Below are 24,278 nucleotides of genomic sequence, written 5' to 3' on the forward strand. Positions count from 1 at the left end.
CAGTATGTATCTGATGGGAATTATGTTGGGAGAAGTACAATGATACTGAAGGTATGGGAATTATGGAAGTTGTCATACAATGAAATTTGGATGTCTTTTGTGTAAATAAAGACTTGAAATGTAACAATTTTTTGAGAATTTTAATATCTGTTATTAAATCAGCCGTTATTTCAAAGTTCAGTTTTTCCTCTGCAATATGTAATGGACAGGTTTATAAATCAGCTGTTATCACACAGCGGTCCGTGAGGGCCAACTCCATACCTTTTACCCGGATTTGGGGCATGACAATATCAATGTAAAGGGGGAGCAGAAAGGGAGATATAAAGAGGATACCTGGGTATCAAGAAGTACAAGCCGCTCAGCAGAAACTCTGAGTTCCATACCCACAGTGCAGTGCCTTGCCATTGCTCTAGTTTCCTCCGTCTGTGTTGCAAAAGGTGGCAACATCCCTGCAAGGTAGCATAGCTGAATTTATCTTCTGACAATAATTCTGCAACAACTCAGCAATCAATGAAGCAAGTATTACATGGGAAATGAAATTGAGCTGCTTTTTTATAATGAAAATGTCAGATATTTTCCTTTCTTCCTCCATAAATTTTGTTATACATCCTTCAAAAGGTCTGCCTTGTCCGTTAAAATAATATGGCAGGTTGGCTTTGGATATATTAATTTTATGTGAAAGAAAAATAAAAAAAATATTTTGGGGGTGGGGGGGATGTTTCTGATTGACACCTCACTCGTGAGATGTCAAATGCATCTTAGCCACTTTTATTTCCCACTGGATTTTAGTGAATGCCTAGTCTTTATGGAGGGGCTAGCCAGTAAAATCGCATTTGCTAGTTCTCTCCAAGTCATGGTTATGGAGGCCTGCAACTCTGGCATCAGAGGTCTGCAACCCTGCCAACAAAACCAAATAAAATCAACAGGAATAGTTTTGAGCTATGCTGACCTCATCTTCCTTGACAACAAGGGAATGCAAATGCATCGAAGCTTTGAATATGAGTTTTCAAGTAAAGTATCAGAGCAACAGTTAGAGAACAACCTTAACAATCCCATGGGGATGATTTCCAAGCTTATATCCTAAGATGCCTGTTTATTATTATTAAAATGCACTCAGAGAGTGATGATTCTTCTCAGGTAGATTAAAGAAAAGGTCTGAAGAAAGGAAGTGATAAGAAAAGAAAGGTAAATTTCAGCACCAAGGGGAAACCTTGAACCAGTGACAAACCAAAGAAGGTTGAACCTTGACCTGTTCCTTGAAGCAGAGAGCTTAAATAGAACAACTCCAACCCAGAAATTGACTCTTGAATGTTATTTGCTACACTTGTGTTAAAGAGTGTGTTAGGTTGAATACAAATTTCTAAAAAACCACAAAACTGATGGTGACCATCGCTACTTTTGCCACTGCCTTGGCTTGTGATCTCCCATCTTGGTGTATGCACTGCCATTCCTAAGTTATCCAAGGGGTGAGGAGGATCATTTTGTCCAGATTCATGAAAATGGTGAATTGAATGAGCTTGACTACATCTTCCGTATGATAGGCACTACAAGTACTAGAGAGACCTCTGGCAACCATGCAAAACAGAATGCACGGTTTTCATTTATGATTTGAATTTGGGAGCACTCTAATCGCATCACAATAATTTTTCTGCTTTTTAATCAGTATGGATTCTTTTGAGCTGATAGATCTAGTTACTTTGGGCTTTTAATTAAAGTTTCACGATGATCCCTGACAACTCTTCTGTTCTCTAGTGAATCTTCCATTTTTTCCAAATGGCCTATTTACCCCTAACTTTGTGGCTCTTCATTGAAAAACTAGCGTGTTAAAAAATTCAGTTTACAGTAGTCCAAGTTCAACCAAAGAGGTGTCAATCAGACAAACCCTTTTTTAGAAATGAAAACTCATAAAAATTAAGAGAAATGAGCAGCAAGGAGGTCCACAAGACAGTACCAATAGAAGAACAAAATCTATATTAAAAAAAATAGAATTAGGCAGAACTAGCTATAAAAATCCTGTGGTTAAGAATTTCCAACAAAGATTTTCCAACCAGCACCTTTGAGCTGGGCTGCAGTGTGTCTTCCCAAGAAGGAAGGGGGATTAGGTATTAGAAGAATCAAAGAGGTGAACACCGCTGGTAGCATCAAGCTTCTTTGGAAAATTGCCTCAAAAAAAAAGAGCATCTGGGTCGATTGGATTTACTCGGGTCCTCTGCGCCATGACTTCATTTGGTCTGCCTCCCCCTCTTCAGATGCCTCTTGGGTTTGGAGGAAGATCCTAGCTTGCCGTCATTTGGCCCTCCAGGTCATTCGCTCCAGCATTGGTGATGGTCGCGCCACATACCTCTGGCTAGACAACTGGCATCCTATGGGAATCCTACTACACCGAATTACTCCTAGGTCCATCTACTCCTCTGGATTCCATAGGCTTTCCTTGGTTGCTGATATTTTAGATCACAATGGTTGGGCTCCTCCCCCCTCTGGCCCTACTCTCACTCCTATCTAGAATGAGCTCAACTCTGTCACTAGAAAGCCTACCACTAGAGGCAACTGTGTTATTTGGTCATCAAACAGCTCTTGCTCCTTCTCTTCCAAGGCTGCTTGGAATTTTGTTCGGATGAAAGGCCCTTTGGTCCCTTGGCGAAGACTCCTTTGGTTCAAGCATCACATTCCTAGCCACTGCTTCACAGCCTGGAGAGTCTTCAACAACTATCTTCCAACTCAAGTTTTTTTGCGCAGCCGCCAGATCTCTGTCACCCGTGCTTGCTGCCTTTGCTGGAACAATGATGAAGATTTGAACCATCTTTTCTTTGAGTGCCCTACTGCAGCTGCAATCTGGTCGGGTGTTCTTCTCAAATGCTGGCCTACACGCAGAAGAATCCTCCCCTTCTCTAGAGAATGGATCTGGGTTGATATGACTTTTGCTGGCTCCTCTACTTGTGACGTGGTTGGGAAGATGGCGTTCTGTGCTACTCTTAACCATATTTGGATGGAGTGCAATTTGAGAAAGGACCTCCAACTCTCGGACTTACCAGAAGATTTGAGATTCCATTTCCTTTGAAATTAAAGCAAAGTTATCTTGTGTACCCCCCCCCCCCTCTTCTTGTACTAACACCCCTAGGAACAGAATCATTGTTCAATCCTGGGGTCTCTCTAATGTTTCTTTTCTAGCTCAGGCCTCCTCTTCTAATGTTTAGGCTGGCTGGCTTGGTTTTCCCTTTTTGGGGCCCTTTGTAATTCTTTTTTTTCCTCTCTCTTGGTAATGAATTTCTTATTCACCCAAAAATAAATAAATAACAGAGTATCAAATTTCAAAAACAACAACACCACCCATAACCTTATCCCAACTAAATGGGGCCGGCTACATGGATCCGAAGAGGCTGCGACAGTAATAGAAATAGGAGAAGTAGAAGGGAGTAAAAAGTAAAAAAGTTAGGAGTAAAAGGAAGTAAAAAGATAAAATAAAGTTACTAAAGGAAAAAGTCTATGCAGTAATCAAAGCAGCATCGCAAGAACATCCCCCTATAAGGGGTCGGCTACACAGGTCCTTGTCCTCCAAACAACTCTATCCACAGTCATACTAAGGTCGAGCCCTACCACATGCATATCCTTTCTTACCACTTCTCTAATAGTCATTTTAGGCCTGCCCCTACCTCTTTTAGCTCCTTCAAACTGAATCTGGTCACTCCTCTTTACAGGTGCATCCATGGGTCTCCGTTGGACATGACCATACCACCTCAAGCAGCTCTCATGGAGCTTGTCCTGGATTGGTGCAACTCCCAATTCGGTTCTAATACAATCATTCCTTACTTTATCTCTCCTGGTCTTGCCGCACATCTTCCTCAACATCCTCATCTACGCTACACTCATCTTATCTATATTACTCTTTTTAACGGCCCAACATTCCGCCCCATATATCATCGCTGGTCTTATTACTATCCTATAGAATTTTCACTTAAGCTTACTAGGCATGCGTTTTTTATATAAAACTCCTAATGCACCTCTCCACTTCCTCCATCCTACTTTAATTCTATGTGAAACATCATCCTCTATATCACCCTCATTGTTAATGCAAGTTTCACCACATCATCACCGCTCCTGATTTGACTGAAGTTACACATCATATATTCTGTCTTTGTTCTGCTTAACTTCAAACCTCTTGATTCCAAGCAAGATCTCCATAGCTCTAGCTTTGCGTTAATCCCCTCCACTGCTTACCTTAAAACCTGTTGATTCCAAGCAAGATCTCCATCGCTAGTCTTATTACTGTCCTATAGAATTTCCCATTAAGCTTACTAGGCATGCGTTTGTCACATAAAACTCCTGATGCACCTCTCCACTTCATCCATCCTACTTTAATTCTATGTGAAACATCATCCTCTATATCACCCTCATTGTTAATGGTTGACCCCAGGTATCAAAAGTATTCACTTGGTAGTATCTCTTGCTCCTCAAGTTTCACCATATCATCACCTCTCCTGGTTTGACTAAAGTTGCACATCATACATTCTGTCTTTGTTCTGCTTAACTTAAAACCTCTTGATTCCAAGCAAGATCTCCATAACTCTAGCATTGCGTTAATCCCCTCTACTGCCTCGTCTATCAAAACAATATCATCAGCGGAAAACATACACCAAGGGACCTCATCTTGGATATGCCTGGTTAATCATCCATGATGAGTGCAAACAAATAAAGGCTTAGAGCTGATCCTTGGTATAACCCAATTGTAAATGGGAATTCACTACTTTGGCCCTCCATAGTTATGACACTTGTCATCACACCCTCATACATGTCCTCAATTACATCCACATAGTTACTTGAGCTCCTTCTCTTCCCTAATACATGCCAAATGAGCTCTCTAAGAACTCTATCATACGCCTTTTCTAGGTCAATAAAAACCATATAGAGATTCCTTTTGTAAGCTCTAAAAATTTCTACAAGCCTCCTTAGAAGGTAAATAGTTTCAGTCGTGGATCAGCCAGGCATAAAACCAAATTAGTTCTCCGATATATCAGTTTCTTTTCTTAGGTGTGCTTCAATTATTTTCTCTCATAGCTTCATGCATAGTTCAAAATCTCGCGAAATCTCGATCGAGAATTTCGAGAATTTCGACCCCCTCCAAACGAAATGACCCCTCGAATCAAAAAAATACTAAATTTCGATCGAAATTCTCGAGATTTCGAGATATTTAAAAATCTCGCGAGATTTCAAAAATCTCGAGAAAATGCTTTATATAAAATACCATGTTTCGATAGTCTCGGTCGAAATTTCGACCGAGACTGAGAAACATAGCATTTTTCCTCTTTTGCTTGGTTTTTTAAGGTTTTTGCTTATTTCTTCTTCAATCTTCCACTTCCCACTTGAATCCTTGCAGCATCTACGCCGGAATCACTTGGAGAACAAACTTCTTAGCACATCTGTGATTCTGTGAAGCCTTTCTACTATTTCAGGTAAAACCATATTCTCAAAATAGATTTTTTTTAAGGAAATGCTTGATCAATATGTTTGCTTGTGATGAAATAAATATATGTTAGACACCGGAAGCTGATCTACGACTTCACGATGTCGAAATTTTTTTTTGGTATATATATTATTTATTTATTTTCTACTTCAAAAATTGGATTTATTTACAACAAAAATCAAAAAATAATAGGGGTTATGTATATTGTATGGTGATGAATTAAATATATGTTAGCCACCATTGGCCGATCTATGGCCTCATGGTGTCAAAAATATTTTTCTGCCAATAATTAGTTATTTTAATTTTTGAAAATTATGAAAAATATTTAAAAAATTCAAAAAAATAGCAAAAAATAAGAAATAATATGAGGTTTTTGTTTTAAAATTACTGAAAAATATAAAAGTAAATTGTACATACTTCTTATTTGCTGCCTATTTACATATCTTTTAGATTTTGTTGTGCTAGGCCAATATTTATTTGAAAAATATTTTTAAAAATTGTTTTTAAATATGAGAAAAATATGAGGGTTAGGGGAAAAATACTAAATAGTTATATACTTATATACTTGTGTTAGTGCTCTTAAATCTTAATTCTTAAACATTTAAAATTTTAAACTAAAAGAATTGATGTGCTTCAGTGATTAATGAATTGTCTTTTATTCATGCAGCAGTAAACTAGTCTGATTATGACGAACCGTGGTAAACGACAGAGCCAGAGGCAAGAGGGGCAGAGGCAACCGGCCCAGACCCAGGGGGAGGGGAGCACACCCAAGCGCACTAGGGGTGACATTGCATGGTTGCATGGCACTCCAATTGATGGGGATAAAAGAAAATCCCACTACAACTATTGTTACATGCAGTTTTTGGGAGGTGGTGCCACTAGACTCAAACAACATCTAGCTGGGAATTCTCCTGAAGTGGTCGCATGTCATATGGTCCCTGTGGAGGTATCTAGGGCTGTCATTGATTACATGAAAGGAGGGAGTAAGAGGAAGGCTCAGAGGGAGAAGGCAAAAGTAGATCCTGAGGAAGCAGTGAGTGAGGTGTATAGCGGGAGGCCAATCAAGCCATCGTGATGATGATGATGATGACAGTGATGATGTCTATATTCCTGATGATATAGAGACTGAGCAAGAGGCTAGGGATTGGAGACGAGCACAGATGATGAGCAGAGCCAATTATCATGAGGATCAGGAGAGAGTCGAGAGACAGAGAGTAGGTGGTAGTGGAGGAGCTAGTACCTCTAGAGCTGGTGCTAGTGGTAGTGGAGGAGCAGGTACAAGTGGAGGCGGTGGGTTGCCTAATCCCTTTAGGAGATCACAGAGTACGAGGGCAGCTCCCCCTCCGCCTCGACCACCACAAGATGACCCAGCACTTCACCAAGCACCTGGTGTTTATAGAAAGAAAGGCAACAAACAACCAAAAATCAAGGGAGCATGGAAAAATCTGAAGGGGATGGTGAAGGAATCTATAGCTAAGTGGATGTTATACCATACCATCCCAGCAAACACAGCACAAGGCCCCTTTTATCAGACTATGATAAATTCCATTGCTGAGGCTGGCCCAGGGTATAAGGGGCCCACCCCATATGAGATTATGAATGTCTATTTGCCCCAACAGAAGAGAGAGCTCGAAGACTACATCAATGAAATGAGGGGGTTGTGGGAGAACTATGGGGTAACCATAATGTGTGATGGTTGGACTGGTCCTATAAGAAAGCCCATCATCAACTTTATGATGCATTGTGATGGGAGGACAGTCTTTCTGAAGTCTGTTGATGCATCCAAGGAGAAAAAGGATGCAAAGTATATCTACAAATTGCTGAAGGAAGTGGTAGAAGATGTAGGAGTGGGGAACGTTGTCCAAATTGTAATGGACAACGGAAGCAACTACAAGAGTGCCGTGAGAGGTTGATGCAAAACAATAAGTACCGCTTGTTTTGGACTCCTTGTGCTGCCCATTGTATAGACCTCTTGTTGAAGGACATGGGAAAGGTCAAATTGGTACAACATGTGGAAAAGGCAAGGCAAATGACCAACTTTGTCTACAACCATGGGTTTGCACTAAACCTCTTGAGGGAGAAGTGTGGGGGTGACTTAGTGAGGCCAGGCATAACTAGATTCGCCACCAACTACATTGCACTCAAGAGTTTAGAAACCAAGAAATCTAGACTGAGATCAATGTTTGCTTCTGAAGACTGGTTCAACTGGAATGGGTCCAATACCCATGGTGGTAGGGAAGCACAAGCTACAATTTCATCAGATGACTTTTGGTCTAAGTTGCATAAAGTGGTACAACTTCTGGACCCAGTGGTCAAGGTTTTGCATATAGTTGATTCTGCTATCAAGGGACCAACCATGCCACATCTATATGCTGCCATAGACTTGATGAATGAAGGTGTTTACAATGCAAATCCACGAGGTAGCAAACACTTTCTCAAAATTATCAAGGAGCGCTGGGAAAATCAACTTATGCATCCACTGCATAAGGCTGGTGAGTGTACACTCTTTGTTTTTTATGCAATTACATCTTTTAAAGTTAATTTGAAGGATATATTACTAACTAGTCAATATGTAATGTCAATTTCAGCATATTATTTGAACCCCAAGTACCAATACAGTCATAGGCTTGGGTTGAATAATAGTCTTATTGACGCAATCAAAGAAGTAGTTGCCAAGTTGGAGCCGAATAGTAAATTACAGGCGATATGCAACAATGAGGTGAGTCTTATAAGTTATAATTCATTTGGAATTACTCAATTCAATACTAAATAGTAACGAGTCATTACTAATTTTAAATATTTTCCAAATGATTATAGTTGAACACTTTTAGGGATGCATTGGGAAGTTTTGGAACCGAAGCTGCACAGCAAGACCGGACACGCGGTGATGCCGATACTCATTAGTCATTATTTCATTAGTCATTACTCAATTCAATATCTTATTCTTTTGAAATGAAGGTGACATGTTTCTTTTGTTGTAATGCAGCTGAATGGTGGGTGTTGTATGGGGGTTCGGCAAACAATTTAAGAAAAATAGCAATCAAGGTTCTCTCCCAGACATGTTCAGCATTTGGCTGTGAACGGAATTGGAGTACATTTTCTCTCATCCACTCCGAGAGGAGAAATAGATTGGGTTTTGAACGTCTCTCTGACTTGGTGTATGTGCATTATAATTTGAGGTTGAAGATGCAACACATACGCATGGGACAAGAGGGTATCAGGGAAAATATCAATCTCGCCGACATTTTCCAGGTGGAGTCAGATGATGAAGATCCTATTGCTGATTGGGTGAGGGATAGAGGTGAGCCAGTGTTAGATCAGCTTGGAGGTAGACCTGACCCCATGATAGCTGAACACATAGAAGCTAATGTGGATGACTTCATGGCTGCAGAGGGTGAGGTACATGCACGGGATGCGTCACCCATACCGTTCCAGTCTACTTGTGGTGTTGATGAGGAGGATGAAGATTGGTCTATGTCATCTGGTGGAGATGGTGGTGGTGGAGATGGTGGTGGTGGTCCTGGTGGAGATGGTGATGATGGAGGTGATGATGAAGGTAATGATGGACGTGATGATGATGGTGATGGTGGTCAAGCATATGAGGGAACTTGAGTCCCGTTTGTGGTACAAGAGCAGCAAGAGGCAATCTGTGCCCCCACCGGCCCCACACCAACCACACGGCCCACATCGTCCACCTCGACCTACTCGAGAAAGCAGAGTGGCCAATCCCGTCCTGGTGGTCGTGGTAGTGGTACTAGTAGGCAGGCTGAGCTTATGGACATTGATGCCCTATCTGGCTCTATTGGTGGACTGAGTATTGGCGATATAGACAGTAGATCGAGTGGGCATTTCCATGCCCCACCTTTTCATGTAGACAGCAGCCCATCTCCAGCACAATCAGAGCATGGTTCATCTCATTCACATCCATGTGGCGAAGGGCATTCTGGACAGTACCCTTGGGGGCAGCAGCCTATTCCCAGTTTTGAGTATGACTCCCACTCACAAGGATATAGTGGATCGTCTTTTATGCATGACTTCTTTTCCTACACTGGCTACCCAACCCACCAGCCGCAACCGTATAATCCGTACATGCTCCCAGAGCCGTCATATGACTCATATTATAGTGGATCAGTGGGTAGTACTTCTTCACAGTTTGGTGACCTATATCCTAGGATAGGTTACCTTTAGCATGTTGATGATGCAGTTTGCATGGCCACTATGGATAACTACACTCGCTTCTTCTCCCAGACTATGACGTGGCATGCATTTGTCCTACAGTCGGAGAGCAATACACATCGGCTCCAGCGGACCATGAGTGGGGTTGATCCTGGACGGCAGAGTAGTTATTATTAGCAAATTTGTAAACATTTGAGATGAATGATGACTAGTTGACTACTTGACTTGTAGCCTTGTAGGGGACAATTGGGGATATTGACATATTGTGATTTGGAATGTTTGATATCATCTTCTTAAATCTTAACTCTTAAGTTGTTATTTGTTAACTTGTTATTGACTTGATGTCTTATGTCCTTAATATTATGATTTATGACTTAACTTATGAGTCATTATGTTTCCAACTTAGTTCCAAGTCAATTTACTTGTTTAATGTACAATGTGTATGTGTAAATGTGTAATTAACTAAGTTATACATTAGGGTTCGACCGTACGTTGCCAATCAATGGTGCACATCCAAAACACCATTTTGGGTGACTATTTTTGCAATTTGAAAATTTAAATGTGTTTATATAACCTAAAATAGGGTTTCCATGCAGTTTCAGGCCTTAACTTGGCCTAAAACCCACCGAAATGACCTATCGAAACATACCAGAAAAAATACAATATTTCGACCGAAATATCCAAAATTTCGAATATTTCGGTCAGCTCGAAATACCGAAACGAAACGAGTTCTCGAACTATGGCTTTATGGTATGACTCATTAGTTTACTGCCTCTATAGTTATTGTAGTTCTAAATATCACCTTTGTTCTTATAAATTAGAACTACAGTGTTTCTCCTCCAATCATTTGGCATTTTCGTTGTACTCAAAATATTGTTAAACAGCTTGGTTAGCCAAGATACCCCCCATACTCCTAGGCTATTCCATACTTCAATTGGGATCTCATCCGGTCCTGGGGTTTTACCTAACCTCATCTTTCATAGGGCCTCTTTAACTTCGGCCTCGCTAACTTGTTGTAGAAGTCCATGACAAGTGTTGGCTTCAGGGTTATTCCTCTCAACTTCCGAATCCATTCTATCAGTCAAGGTAGCTCCATTAAGTAGATTGTAAAAATATTCACCCCATCTCTCCAAAATGTCCGCATCCCGTAATAGTACTCTACCATTCTCGCTTTTAATGCATCTAACATGGTCCAAATCTCTACTCTTTCTTTCTCTTATTTTAGCTATCTGATAGATCAAATTTTTCCCTTCCTTAGTAGTAAGTTTTTTATAAAGGTCATCATATTTCTTCGCTCTTGCTTTCCCCACAATCTTCCAAGCTTCTTTTCTGGCGACATAGTATCTCACTTTATCCTCTGCCACGTTAGTCCTTTTGCCAGGTCTTAAAACAAACTTTCTTAGTTCTAATGGCTGCTTGGACCTCGTCAACCCACCACCAAGTCTCTCTAGGACCCATACGCATACCCTTGGAAAACCCTAGAACTTCCTTAGCAACCATCTTAATACAAGTTGTCATCTCAATCCACATCTCGTTGGTATCGCCCTCAAAATCCCACCTTCCTTGTAAAACTACTTTATCGGTAAATGACTCTAGGAGAGTTCCTTGTAGTCGCACCATAGTTGTCAAGGCGTTGCCTAGGCGCCGCCTTGGCGTCCAAGCGGAAATCCATATATTAAGCGAGCCTACGCTTAACAAAACTCGTGAATGGCGGCCGACTTAACCATCTAGGCATCGCCAAGGCGGTTAAAGCGACGCCTTGGCATGCCATGAGGGAAAGGCGAACGCCAATATGGAGTGTGTATTTGTTTTTTTATTTTTTTCATGCAATTATATATTATTCTTTTTGTTTAATTGGCATTGGTTGGTGTATAATTATCTCACGTATGTTGCTAGTCTGCTACATGGAATAAATAGCCTTTACAACTAAAAATCTAAAATCCCTAAAAGTTAAAACGTAAAAGGCTAAAAGCCTATAACTTTTTCTCTAAGAAATTAAAACCCTCAACTCCTCTACGCAAAAGGTTGTGCGACCTTCCTCCTTCCTTTCCGGCTCCGGCAATAGCAACTCGACTCAGGCAAAAGGCGAAGCTTCCTCCTCCTCCTACCTTTACGGCAAGGTAAGTCTCTACTCTCTACTCCCTATGCTTCTTCTTCTCTTTAACAGTAACTTCTTCTGATCTTCTCTTCTTTTTTTTTTGCTTGGTAACTTCTATAGTTCTATGATGCTTCTTCTCTGAAGTCTGTAACGGTAACTTCTTCTCTTTTTTTTTTTTTGCTTGTCAACTTCTATAGTTCTACTTCTATGCTTCTTCTTCTCTGTAGAGTGTAGTCTGTAACAGTAACTCTCCTTTTTTTTTTGGCTTGGTAACTTCTATACTTCTTCTGCTTCTTCTTCTTCTCTGTAGCCTGTAATGCCTACTGCTGCTGCTTTTTTTTTTTTTTAAGTCTGTAACTTCTATGCTTCTTCTGCTTCTCCTGCTTCTTCTATGTTGCTTTTTTCTTTTTTGGCTTGGTAACATGGTTAACTGCTGCCTGCTGCTTCTCTGTAACGCACTAACATCCTACTGCTGTTGTTGCCGCTTCTTCTCTGTTCTTGTGTTTTTATTGGTTGACTGCTGCTGCTTCTTCTTCTCTATAGTACTAACAACTGCTATTTCTTTAAGATATGATACTATGATGCATCATGCCATCATGTATTAGAGTGTTTGGGGGGTGGGGAAGGAGGGAGGGGGAAAATTAACACTAGACCGCTTTTACCGCTTAGGGGGCCGCTTTACTGCCTAAGCGCTTAGATAGGCCTCCACCACCTTAGACCGCCATGCCACCATGACAACTATGAGTCGCACCCATCTTATCTTAGGAAAAACCTGTTTGGCCTTTTTAAGTTGCCTCATACCGAGGTACATATCCAAGACCACCAATCTATGTTGGGCAGTTAAGCTATCTCTTGGTATAACCTTACAATCCTTACATAATAATATGTCAGATCTTCTAGTAAGGAAGAATTCTATTTGGCCTGCATGTTGTCTACTCTTGTAGGTAATTTAATGTTCATATCTCTTTTTAAAAAAGGTATTTGCAATGCACAAATCAAACGTTATCGCAAAGTCTAGCACTAAGATCCCTTCTTCATTTCTCTCCCCAACTCCATATCCTCCATGAACCTCATCATATCCTCTACAATCTCTGCCCACATATCCATTAAGGTCACCTCCGATAATAATTTTCTCTCATTGACCAAAACCATGCGCTAAACCATCCATGTGTTCCCAGAATTGTAATTCGACACTCTCATCTAATCCTGCCTGGGGCGTGTACGCGCTAACTATGTTGATAATCTCGTTGTCTAGCACCAGCTTAATAGATAGGATTCTATTCCCAAATCTTCTAATGTCTACTACATCATTCTTAAGATCTTTGTCGAAAACTATGCCCACAAAATAAAAAATTCATCCTTAAAATTACTAATCTATACTGTCATAAATTTGAAGATAAAATTTGGCTGTTAAAGGCTATATAATCATTCAACCAGTCTTTACCATGAGACCACCCAATAAATAAGTGTCTGTCTTGTCTGACTTGGTTCCTAGCATAGATAGGTGTCTGTATACCAAGAATTTCCAGCAAGATCTCGAGATCTGGCATTCATATAAAGGACCTATATGGGCATTTTCCTATGTCAAACCGAGATCTCACAGAGATCTCGCCGAAATCTTGGCAAGATATTGACATTTTGAGACTCGTAGGCAATCTCGTCCCAGGATTTCAAAAAACCGAGAAACTCGACGAGATCTCGCGAGTTCTCGAACTATGACTGGACTCACTGGCTGACTTTGGGGCCTATAAATAACCATTCTACTGTATCAGCTGCCTATGGGGGCAGCAGATCCCCGTCAGCCGCCTATGGGGGCGGCAGAACCTCATCAGCTGCCCCATCTGCCTCACATCCTCAAAAGGCCTTAAAACAGCATCTTTGTGCAATGGGATCCACTTGGCCCTGATGTAAACCTAATCTATAACCCTAGGTGCTATGGGACACTCTCATGCCCTTTCATACTTTGTGGGGCCATGTTGAGGGGTTTACATGGTCATAATGTGAGAATAATGCACTTTAAGTTGGGGTTTCCATAGACCAACCACCAGGCCCTAGTATAACCTGTTTATTTATGGAAATAAGCTTCTAAAACCCCTTTTCTCTCAGCCACATTACCAAATTCGTGGGAAGGAGCTGTAGAAGGAGAAAAAGGGAGGATGAGGGGAAGAAGGAAGGGAGCACAGCTGGTTCACTCCCTCTTGCCTTAGATCTTCAAGGTTTGCTTAGTTCTTCCTATTTCTTTCAATTCCTCCATTATTAGATATTGATTTGGGATTTGACTTTGGAAACCTAGAATGCTTTTGTAGTTAACCTAATTAGTAATCCATTTAAAGTTCTAGACTCTATTCTACCCTCTCCAGCTCAAGGTATGCAAAACCCCATAAATCATTGATGGTTTTTTATTCAATTTGGTTTTCCAAGCATTGGAACCATTACCAAATCCCTCCCCCCATCAATTGGATGTATTCTTTGGATTTAATAGACTCGTTGGAAGGTGTAGGGATCATTACCCGAGCTACCTTGATGCTTGGGATGGCATGCAACCAAGCCAAGCTGAAATTCAGCAAATCTGGCTTGGGGCGGCTGATCCCAGGCGGCAGATCATCATCAGCCGCTCCATCTGCCACCCCTGCCTATTTTAGGCACTGCTGCACCTACTTCTTGCCCTTTGTGCCCTTGTTCATCCCCAACCCTTTTGGGCAAAACCAATGACTATATAAGGAACACTTTTGGGTATTTTTCCTGGGGTATTTGTAATTAATTTACATTTATACATTTATTATTTAGGACTTACTCAAACCCCCAGTAAGGCCGTGCGGCTACCTTTGGGAAACAAATCGTGGGATTAATTCTCTAAGTCTAAGAGACTAAGTAAGTGGGTTAGATTGATTTAATTTGAAGAGTGTTTCTATACCATTTGGTTTGTGTGTTGCATCTCATGCATTATAAATAATTGTGTGTTTTACTCTCATTATGTATGTTTTAGTAGCATCTCTAGGACATGCACTCTATATGTTTGATTATATTGTAATCTTATTATATTCAATGTTTACTCATCGTATATTGATGGATTACTTTAATTGTTACATGCTTGATTTGATTATGCTATGAATGGAAATGTATCATGTAAGAGAAATGGGATCCGGGAGCTGAGGGAAATGTCGGGCTCGTGATTGCCATGTGTTTGAAGATTTTGCATGTTATTTTAAGTTGGAAACAGGTTACAATGTGGCCGTTGGGTAATACCGGTACGATAGTCCTCGAACTTAGCATGTATATTTCTACATTAGGGGAGACGGGAGGATGGTGTGGCTGATGGGAATACCGGTACCATGATCTCGGCCCCTAGACATATACGTATGCATGCGACTCATGAACATGATAGATGCATCTTGGTTAGATTGGAATAACCTTGAGCTACAAACCCTTTCCAACAGGGGGTCAGGTGTTGGACAAGCCACGTGGTAAGCTTGATGAGATTTGTCGAGATACCATATCTGTTGTACGATGAGAGTTCTTCCGGAAGCAGACCGAGTTCGGGTTCCGACCATTTCTTCGGAACCAAACGCTAAGACAGGGTATGACAAAGGGGTTTGTGGACAATCTCTTAAGGAGTCCGATACTGCAAGACATTGTTGGGTTTCGCCGTCTTCGGACCAGGGATGCAGCCTAAGTGTTATAGTAGCATTATACCCGGACTTAGTATTCGTTGTTAGTTGGATAATAATAAAATGAATCAATGCATCTTATGCTTTGCATTCATGGACTATTTGTGTATGCTTGTATGTTCTAATTCACTTGATATGCTTAGTGAAGCTCATACCACATGTATACCTTTTCTTTTAGATTCTGATGCAGGACATGCTATGCCGGTGGGTACTAATGATGTTGTGGATATGATTGATCATGATGATGACTAGTGGGTTCTAGAGTCCGATGGACACAGAGCCGATTGTGGATGTGATGAGTGTGCCTATGGGGCACGGTGACTCGAGGATAGGATCCTCAAGAGCTATTTTATTTTATTTCAATTTGAGATGTATTTGGTGGGCTTGGCCCTAACTTTACTTTCGATTATACTTTGTGATGCAATAATTTGAATTTAAATATTACTTATGTCTGGATGGAAATTTGGATGTTTAAAGGATAACTCTCACACAGCTATGTATATATTATCACAAATTAGCTTCTGTACTCTGATGTATTCCGTTATATTTTATTTTCTGTTGCTTCGATTATAAATATGTTGGGTAGGGACTGTGAGGGCTAACTACTACTTCTGAGATCCTGGGGATGTTGTGGTGCATGTGTGCATCCTAGTCACACTACCCTGGTTGTTGGAAAGCGGGGTGTGACAGATTGTGTTCTATGGATAGATATATACTATAAAATAAGAACTTCCAAAACAACATTGACAATATATAAGTGATTTATAGGTAAGATTCTAAATCAAGATATTAGAGACTCTTTCTCTCCTTGGAAATATGGGTTAACCTCAAAATTTGCCACCGATGACCGACTCTCTGTGCAAGTGGAGAGTATTTGAAACAGATAAAACTTGTGAAGTGTGAAGCTAAACATAAAATTAAAATAATTTTGAAATCATGTTCTGAGGCTTCCATTGCAAACCCCACCCCGACCTCACAAAAAAGAGGAAGGAAAAAAATGGTTAATGTTTTGTAGCTCAACCATGAGCAATGTGGGTTCAATTACAGTTCAATCACCAACTATTTCTGAAATTAAGGTAAATTACCTTCCAAACTCTCCAATTAAACCTTTCAGAACCTCTTATGTTGCAGATGGTGTACATGCTTCAAATCAGACGTTGGCATATGCCATCTTAATTCAGATGAATCAATGCATCATTTGAGTGGCATGCTTTGGTAGCCTATATATTTTCCCCTAAAGAGGAGGAAAATCAACATTTTAGTTCCTTTACTCTATAAGCCATTTTTTATGCGTTGAAGCTTGCTAATGCTATGATGATTCAATACCTTCTTACTGATTTTGAATGTAGGGCTGATTAAATCCATGGTATAAAATCTTGCGATATATCGGCGATATATCGCCATATTTCGTAAATCTCGACATGTCCGAGATACGAAACACTTCCGAAACAAAAAAATACAATATCTCGTCGATATATCGTGAGATATCGACGATATATCGTGGATCTCACGATATATCGCGAGATATTGAAAAAGTGACAAATAGTGTCACACTAAGGCCCCTTTTATACCATATTTCGCAGCTCTTGGTCGATATTTCGACCGAGAGCTGCTGAAAATCAATTTTTCTCTCTTCTTCCTCATTTTTTGCTTTTCTTCCTCCCTTCCAAGCCTCATCCAAGCATTGTTGAAGCTCCTTGTCGCCGGGAAGACGTCGGAGGGTCATCTAAGCTCATCATCCAAGCCTATTTTCATTATTTAAGGTAAATTCTATTTCTCTAAAACTATTTTTTTTTTTAAATACTTTATACAAATGTTGTTGGATGTTGATGATATTAATATATGTTAGACACCGGAGGCCGATCTACAGCCTCACGGTGTCGAAATTTTTTCCCATATGTATTTTTTTTATTTTTTTTCTGGTTTTAAAAAATTCATTTTCCTACAACTAAAATAGGAAATAATTAGGGGTAATATGACTTAGATGGTAATGAATTAAATATATGTTAGACACCAATGGCCGATCTACGGCTTCACAGTGTCGGATTTATTTTTCTGCTCTTAAATAATTCTTTTAATTTTTGAAAATTAAGAAAAATATATAAAAAATTAAAAAAACAGAAATAAATAAGGAAAAATATGAGTTTTAAGTTTAAAAAATAATGAAAAAATATGAAAGTTATTTCTATATGTTTTGAGATGCATTACATGTATATTATGTTTACTAATTTTTTGTTTTGTTGTGTTAGGTCAATACTTATATTAACATTATATATAAAAAATTCGTTTTAATTATGTGAAAAATATAAGGGTTAGGGGAAAAATATTAAATAACTATACAAGTGTATTAGTAATCTAAAAGTGTCAATTGAAGTGCATCTACATTAAGTCTTTTAATTATTTGTGTTACTTACATTGCAGTAAACAAGTATCATTATGGCGGATCGTGATAGACAACGTGCGAAGGGCAAGCAAAAGGTGGGGGAAAGTAGTCAACAAAGGGGGCGGAAGGAACAAAGAGAACAGAGGGAACAAGAGAGACCAACCAGCCAGCATAGGGGTGACATTGCATGGTTACATGGTACTCCCATTGATGGGGATAAGAGAAAATCTATATGTAACTATTGTCACATGCAATTTATGGGAGGTGGGTCCAGTAGACTTAAACAACATCTGACTGTAGGATCTAAAGATGTAGTAGGTTGTCATATGGTCCCTACTGAAGTAGCCAGGGAGATTGGTGATAGTTTGAGGGGAAGAAAGAAGAGGAAGGCTGACAAGCAAAGGATAAGAGAATAACTTGAGGATACAGTGAGGAGTTCGATGGGAGGAGGAAGACGATACAATGATGATGATGATGATGATGACTCCTCTGATGATGATAATGACATTGCAGTACCTAATGACATACAAACAGCAGAGGAGGCTAGGGATTTTAGGCGGACTGTTTCAAGGAGTAGAGTAAGTTTTCAAGATGATCAGCAGAGACAAAGAGTAGGGGGTAGTGGAGGAGCTGGCAGTTCTGGAGGTTCTAGAACTTTGAATCCTTTTAAAAGATCACAAAGTGTGAGGGTAGCCCCAACACCTCTACCAGTACCAGTACCACCATCAACATCTGATCCTAAATTGCATAAGAAGAAAGGAAGCAGTCAACCCAGAATCAAAAGAGCATGGAAGGGGATGAAGGGATTGGTTAAAGAATCAATAGCTAAGTGGATGCTTTACCATACCATCCCAGCAAACACTGCACAAGGCCCCCATTATGATACCATGATAGATACCATTGCAGAGGCTGCCCAGGATTCAAGGGCCCCACCCCATATGAGGTAATGAATGTTTATCTACCTCAACAAAAGAGTGAGATTGATGAGTACATTAGTGAGATGAGGAATATGTGGGAGACATATGGGGTGACTATAATGGCAGATGGATGGACTGGGCCTACAAGAAAGTCCATCATCAATTTCATGGTTTATTGTGATGGGAGGACAGTGTTCCTCAAATGCTGGATGCATCCAAAGAGATAAAGGATGCAAAATATATTTACTGATTGTTAAAGGAAGTAGTGGAAAAAGATGTGGGTATTGAGAATGTTGTCCAGTATTAGAACTGACAATGGAAGTAACTTCAAGTCGACCGGTGAGAAGATGATGAACAATAGTAAGTACCGGCTCTTCTGGACTCCTTGTGCAGCCCATTGCATTGACTTAATGCTAAAAGATATGGGAAAGTTAAAGTTGGTGAAGACTGTGGTTGAAAGTGCAAGACAAGTGACCAACTTTGTATACAACCACTCCTATGCACTCAATCTATTGAGGGAAAAATGTGGGGGTGACTTGGTTAGGCCTGGCATCACAAGATTTGCCACCAACTACATTGCCCTCAAAAGCATTGAGACAAAGAAGGCCGGGCTGAGAAGCATGTTTGCTTTCGAGGAGTGGTTTGAATGGAAGGGTTCCAAGATCGCAAATGGGAGGGAAGCACAAGTAACGATGTCATCTGAGGACTTCTGGACCAAACTAAGCAAAGTGGTGAAAGTTTTAGAGCCAGTAGTTAAAGTTCTACATGTTGCTGACTCCGCTCTGAAGGGCCCAACCATGCCATCCTATATGCCTAATAGACTTGATGAAAGATAGTGTCTATAGTGTGGCTCCTCGCAGTAGCAAACACTTCTTAGATATCATAAATGCTCATGAGAATCAACTTATGCATCCACTGCACAAGGCGTGAGTAACTTTGTTTTATGTTTACTAATTCATAGTATTATTATTTACTAATTACCTATGCATTTGACAATACCTCTATTCTATATGTCATATTTCAGCATACTACTTAACCCTAAGTATCAATATAACAATAGGCTTGGGTTGGAAACTCAACTTATTGATGCGTGAAACAAGTAGTGAAGAAGTTGGAGCCAGATGGTGCACTACAAGCAATTTGCAACAATGAAGTGAGTTCATTTGGAAACTCAACTTATTGATGCTTTCAAATAAGTAGTGAAGAAATACTTACTAATTTTCCACATGGGTGTAGATCAAGGTATTTAAGGATGCATTGGGAAGTTTTGGAACTGAGGCTGCAATACAAGGCAGAGCACGTGGTGATGCTGGTAATTCTTTTAAGTTTTAAATTACATATGTATTGAAATTTGAAAGTTGAAAGTTAAAACAACATTTGACACATGTCTTTTTTGTTGTAAACTTGTAATGCAGCTGAATGGTGGGTGTTGTATGGGGAATCGGCTGAAAACTTAAGAAGAATAGCAATTAAAGTCCTCGCCCAAACATGTTCTCGCATCCGGTTGTGAGAGGAACCGGAGTACCTTTGCACTCATCCACTCCAAGAGGCGCAATGATTGGGGTCTCAACATTTATCCGACATGGTGTATGTGTACTACAACTGAGGTCGAAATCGCAACACATACGCATGGGACATGAGGGACAGAGGGGCACCATTGATCTAGCCGACATCTTTCAAGTCGACTGCAGACGATGAGGACCCTATTGTGGATTGGGTAAGGGATAGAGGTGAGCCAGTGTTGGATGAGGAGGGAGGTAGGCCCGACCCCACGATAGCTTCCGAGATTGGTGCGATGTGGACGAGTATATGGTCGACGAGGGTCGATACATGCAAGGAAGCTCACCCATACCATTCCACCACCGTGGCAATGTTGCGATAATGAAGACTGGTCTAAGTCCTCAAATGATGATGATGGTGATGATGGTGATCTTGGTGGTGGTGATGGTGATCTTGGTGGTGGTAATGCTGGTGGTGGTGATGTTGGTGGTGGTGATACTGGTGAAGAATTTGACGGCATGCGAGAGCGTTATGTGGTAGGCCAGGAGGCCCAGGATACGGCACCTGTAGAGCCACTTCGATTCACTGGAGAGACACAGTTTGATCATGCCACACAAGATAAGGACCACGGAGCACGTGCCCCCGCACCCCCACCCTCGAGAGGCCCCCTATATACATACAACAGGAAGCGTAGGAGTCGACAAACACAGTTGCAACCTGATCACATGGACATTGATAACCTATCTAGCTCTGTTGGTGGTTTGAGTATGGGTGATAGGGAGGGAGGACCGATTGGACATTGGCGTGCCCCATCTTTTGACGCACATGCCACTCCATTGGCATCGGATTATGGTGCATCACAACCTTACGGTGGATATGGATATGGATCATCATCATATGGGCGTTTAGTGGGGTAGGGACTATGACTACACCCCGATCCCTAGGGACATACTGGATCATGTTTTGTAGATAACATCTTTACATACCCTAGCGGACCTAGCTACCAACCTCACCACCATACATGCAGCCAATGCCATCGCTCTGCGCCGGCGCCAACATCATATCACGTGGATCATCTTCTTCACGATGGATCGATTGGTAACCCTAGTTTATATCCTAGGATAGGTTACCTACAGTATGTTGATGATTCCATTCACGTGACACTTGTGGATGACTACACTCGTTTCTTTTCCGATTCTATACCATGGTCCACATATGTCCTTCAAACAGAGAGCAATGGACGTCGACTCCAACGAGGCATGAGTGGGATTGATCCAGGGAGACACAGCAACTACTATTAGCAGTTTAGCACTTGTAATTTGTAACTTAAGTTGTGATTTCATTAATCTATGTGTATTTAACTATTTATACATTAGGGTCGGCGACCGTATGTCAATCAAGGGTGCAAGCCCAAAACACCAATTTGAATTCACATTTTTACAATTTTATGGTTTAAATGTGTTTATTAAGCTTAAATAAGGCTGTCCATGAAGTTTCAGGCCTAGATATGGCCAAATACCCCCCGAGATAGACCCCCGAAATATTGCAGAAAAAATACAATATTTCGGTCATATTTCGCGATATCTCGGATATTTCGGATATCTCGGTAGGCCCGAGATACCGATATATCGCGAGATATAGTACTATGATTAAATCCCAAACCACAACTGTGAAAGATGAGACAATTACAAATTGATCACCCTTTGCCCCCTTTTCCTTGAAAGATGAGTGATTCAAACTGTTGCTTTTTCCCTTCCCCAATCACAACAATTGGTGACCGATTTATAGTCTAATTCAAACAATCTGTGTTAAAATAAAAGATGCCAAGTGAACCAATAAATAAAATGTGTCCTGACATAAATTTGAGAAAACCCAATAGTGATCCTTACCAGGCGAGGTCGCATCGAACCCAAAAAGCTCATTCAAGATGGTCGATTTGCCCACCCCAGAAGGTCCAATTACTCCAATAACAGTGAAATCAGTGTTCTCAGTCAGGAACTGCAAAAAAAGAAAAAGAAAAAAACTTTCTTAAATCTTTTCCACATATAGGAAGGAACACTGGAATGCTTATTAAGAGGGGTCACAATAAACCGACCTGAAGAATACGATCAGTGTGAAATTCCCAAGAATCAGAGAGGAGATTAAGAGACGCAGGAGGTGGTAGACGAGACCGAAGAGTGACAGATTCGTCTTCGCTTCCACCGGGTCCGCCGACACGGTTCAAACCAGGTTTCGCTAAGAGTATTTTCGGAGGAGCAGATGATGGATTTAAAGCATTGCTCCCACTAGTTGCAGCCATTGATTAGCTTTCTCCAAATCCCGCGCCAAAATCCTACCTTTGTTTGAATTGGTTCTTCAAGAACCTAGACTACAACTTCAGTTTGGAATGCAAATCAACCGAAAAATGGAAAATTGGTAATGAATAAGGATCGCTCTGATTCGGCCCTAGACCGTTGGCAAAAATAATGTCTCACGAATTAAAAGCCATGTACGCCTGCATGCTGCGTAGGAATGTGAAGTCACTCTTTCTTTCCTTTTTCTTTTTTTTCTTTTTTTTCTTTTTTTTCTTTTTTTTCTTTTTTTCTTTTTTTTTTTTCGGGGTAGAAGGAATGATAATCTTTTGCCTAAAATGAAACCTCTCTTTTGCCAGGCCGTTAGTATAATCTTTATCCCTTAATAAAAAAAGGGTAAAGTACACGTAATCCCTAGAATGCACCCAACATTCCTCGTACCCCCCTAAACGGTTCAATATTCCACGTACCACCCCTCAATATTCTACGTACCACTCCTGCTTTACACCCCAAATGCCATTTAAGTCCACACCAGGTATTAAATGCTATAAAATGACCAAACTACCCTTTCTTCTATCTTTTCTAAAATTTGAAAAGACCTAATTGCCCTAACCTATTTGCTTAAATTTAAAAAGACTAAAATGCCCTCATCTTCCCCAAATCATCGTCTTCTTTTACATACCCCCACCCCCACCCCCCACCATCACCACTCCAAGTTCTGAACTTCTTAATCGCATCTCCCTCCCCTCCCTCAACGACTCAACCTTCTCATCTTTCACAGGTACCGATCTGTGTCACCCACCATAGTCCGCAGCCGAGAAAATTGTCGGAATCCACTCCTTCACGGGTTCAATTCCTTTACTTCCTCAATCTCCTCCAGATTTTTCATCTTTCAAACCCCACAATCTCTTGATCATGCTCTACAAAGATTCATTTTTTTTTCCTTAAGAAAACTGAGTCATTTGCTACTTAACCCGGATCTGGTTGATTTACCAGGATCGGGGAAAAAATTACTCAAAAGGGGAGAAACCCTCAAATAATGAAGGAGATCAAGGCAATGTTCACCTACGATGGCAACGAGAAATCTGGGTGGGGGCTGATCAGTAAGGGATCCACCAACATGGTTAAAGCCAAGGGGGAAATAATCTTGAACTACTTCAAGCAGTACGAATCATGGAAGGAAACCTCTGGCCTGAAGGATTTTATGGAGGTAGTCACTGATACGTGAAAAAGCAGGAAATCAAGCTTCACTGTAATTGCCTCATCTTACCGGTCACCATTGGTAGGATTCCAGAGGAGATGCCATGTGAGATTTGTCTTGATGGGTTCGCTTACAGAAACGGGAAAGTGAGGAAGAAAATTGAGAAGAGATTGTACCGTATCAGTCGTTTGGTTAGTAATTCGTTAGTGATCCTCAAGAAATTGAATATCGCCAACATCTCTTCCACTTCCAAGAGTAAAGAGGCATTTTTGTTGATTTCACTAAAAATACCTAACTAACGCACTCACTCTACCCAATTTCCAAAACCCACTCCCAAACCTGATTATTGAAACAGAGAGTCAAAGACCCTATTTTGAAGATGGGATGTTGTTGAGAGAGTTCGAAGATTTTACTCTAAATGTTCAATCCCCCACATTAAATTACATTGAAGCTTGAAACCCATCTTTAAAACCAAGCTTGTTACCCTTGCTTAGGCTCTCATCATATGCTTCATTCTATCTTTAATTTCTCCATTTTCTAATGAAGCTGGAGAAGAAGATACTGTTTGGACTCAGGAGATCTATTG

General features: G+C 40.6%; 1 protein-coding gene and 1 long non-coding RNA gene across 2 annotated transcripts in view; one reads left to right on the forward strand and one right to left on the reverse strand.

Moving 5' to 3' along the window:
* LOC122672697 (protein SMG9-like) overlaps nt 1–22,569 on the reverse strand; it is an 80,548-nt gene extending 57,979 nt beyond the window's left edge. Inside the window, exons 1-3 of the mRNA XM_043870171.1 lie at nt 22,296–22,569; nt 22,090–22,198; nt 334–449 (exon numbers count right to left, since the gene is read on the reverse strand). Of these exons, the coding sequence (XP_043726106.1) occupies nt 334–449; nt 22,090–22,198; nt 22,296–22,499 (429 nt within the window). The 5' untranslated portion in view covers nt 22,500–22,569. The remainder of the gene's footprint in view (nt 1–333; nt 450–22,089; nt 22,199–22,295) is intronic.
* On the forward strand, nt 6,144–23,843 carry LOC122672698. The gene is made up of 3 exons (XR_006334460.1): nt 6,144–6,153; nt 6,672–6,676; nt 23,803–23,843. It is a non-coding gene; the product is annotated as an uncharacterized LOC122672698 (long non-coding RNA).
* The last annotated feature ends 435 nt before the right edge of the window (nt 23,844–24,278 follow it).

This window comes from Telopea speciosissima, chromosome 8, assembly GCF_018873765.1.
Source record: "Telopea speciosissima isolate NSW1024214 ecotype Mountain lineage chromosome 8, Tspe_v1, whole genome shotgun sequence".
In the NCBI taxonomy this organism is placed as follows: Eukaryota; Viridiplantae; Streptophyta; class Magnoliopsida; order Proteales; family Proteaceae; genus Telopea; species Telopea speciosissima.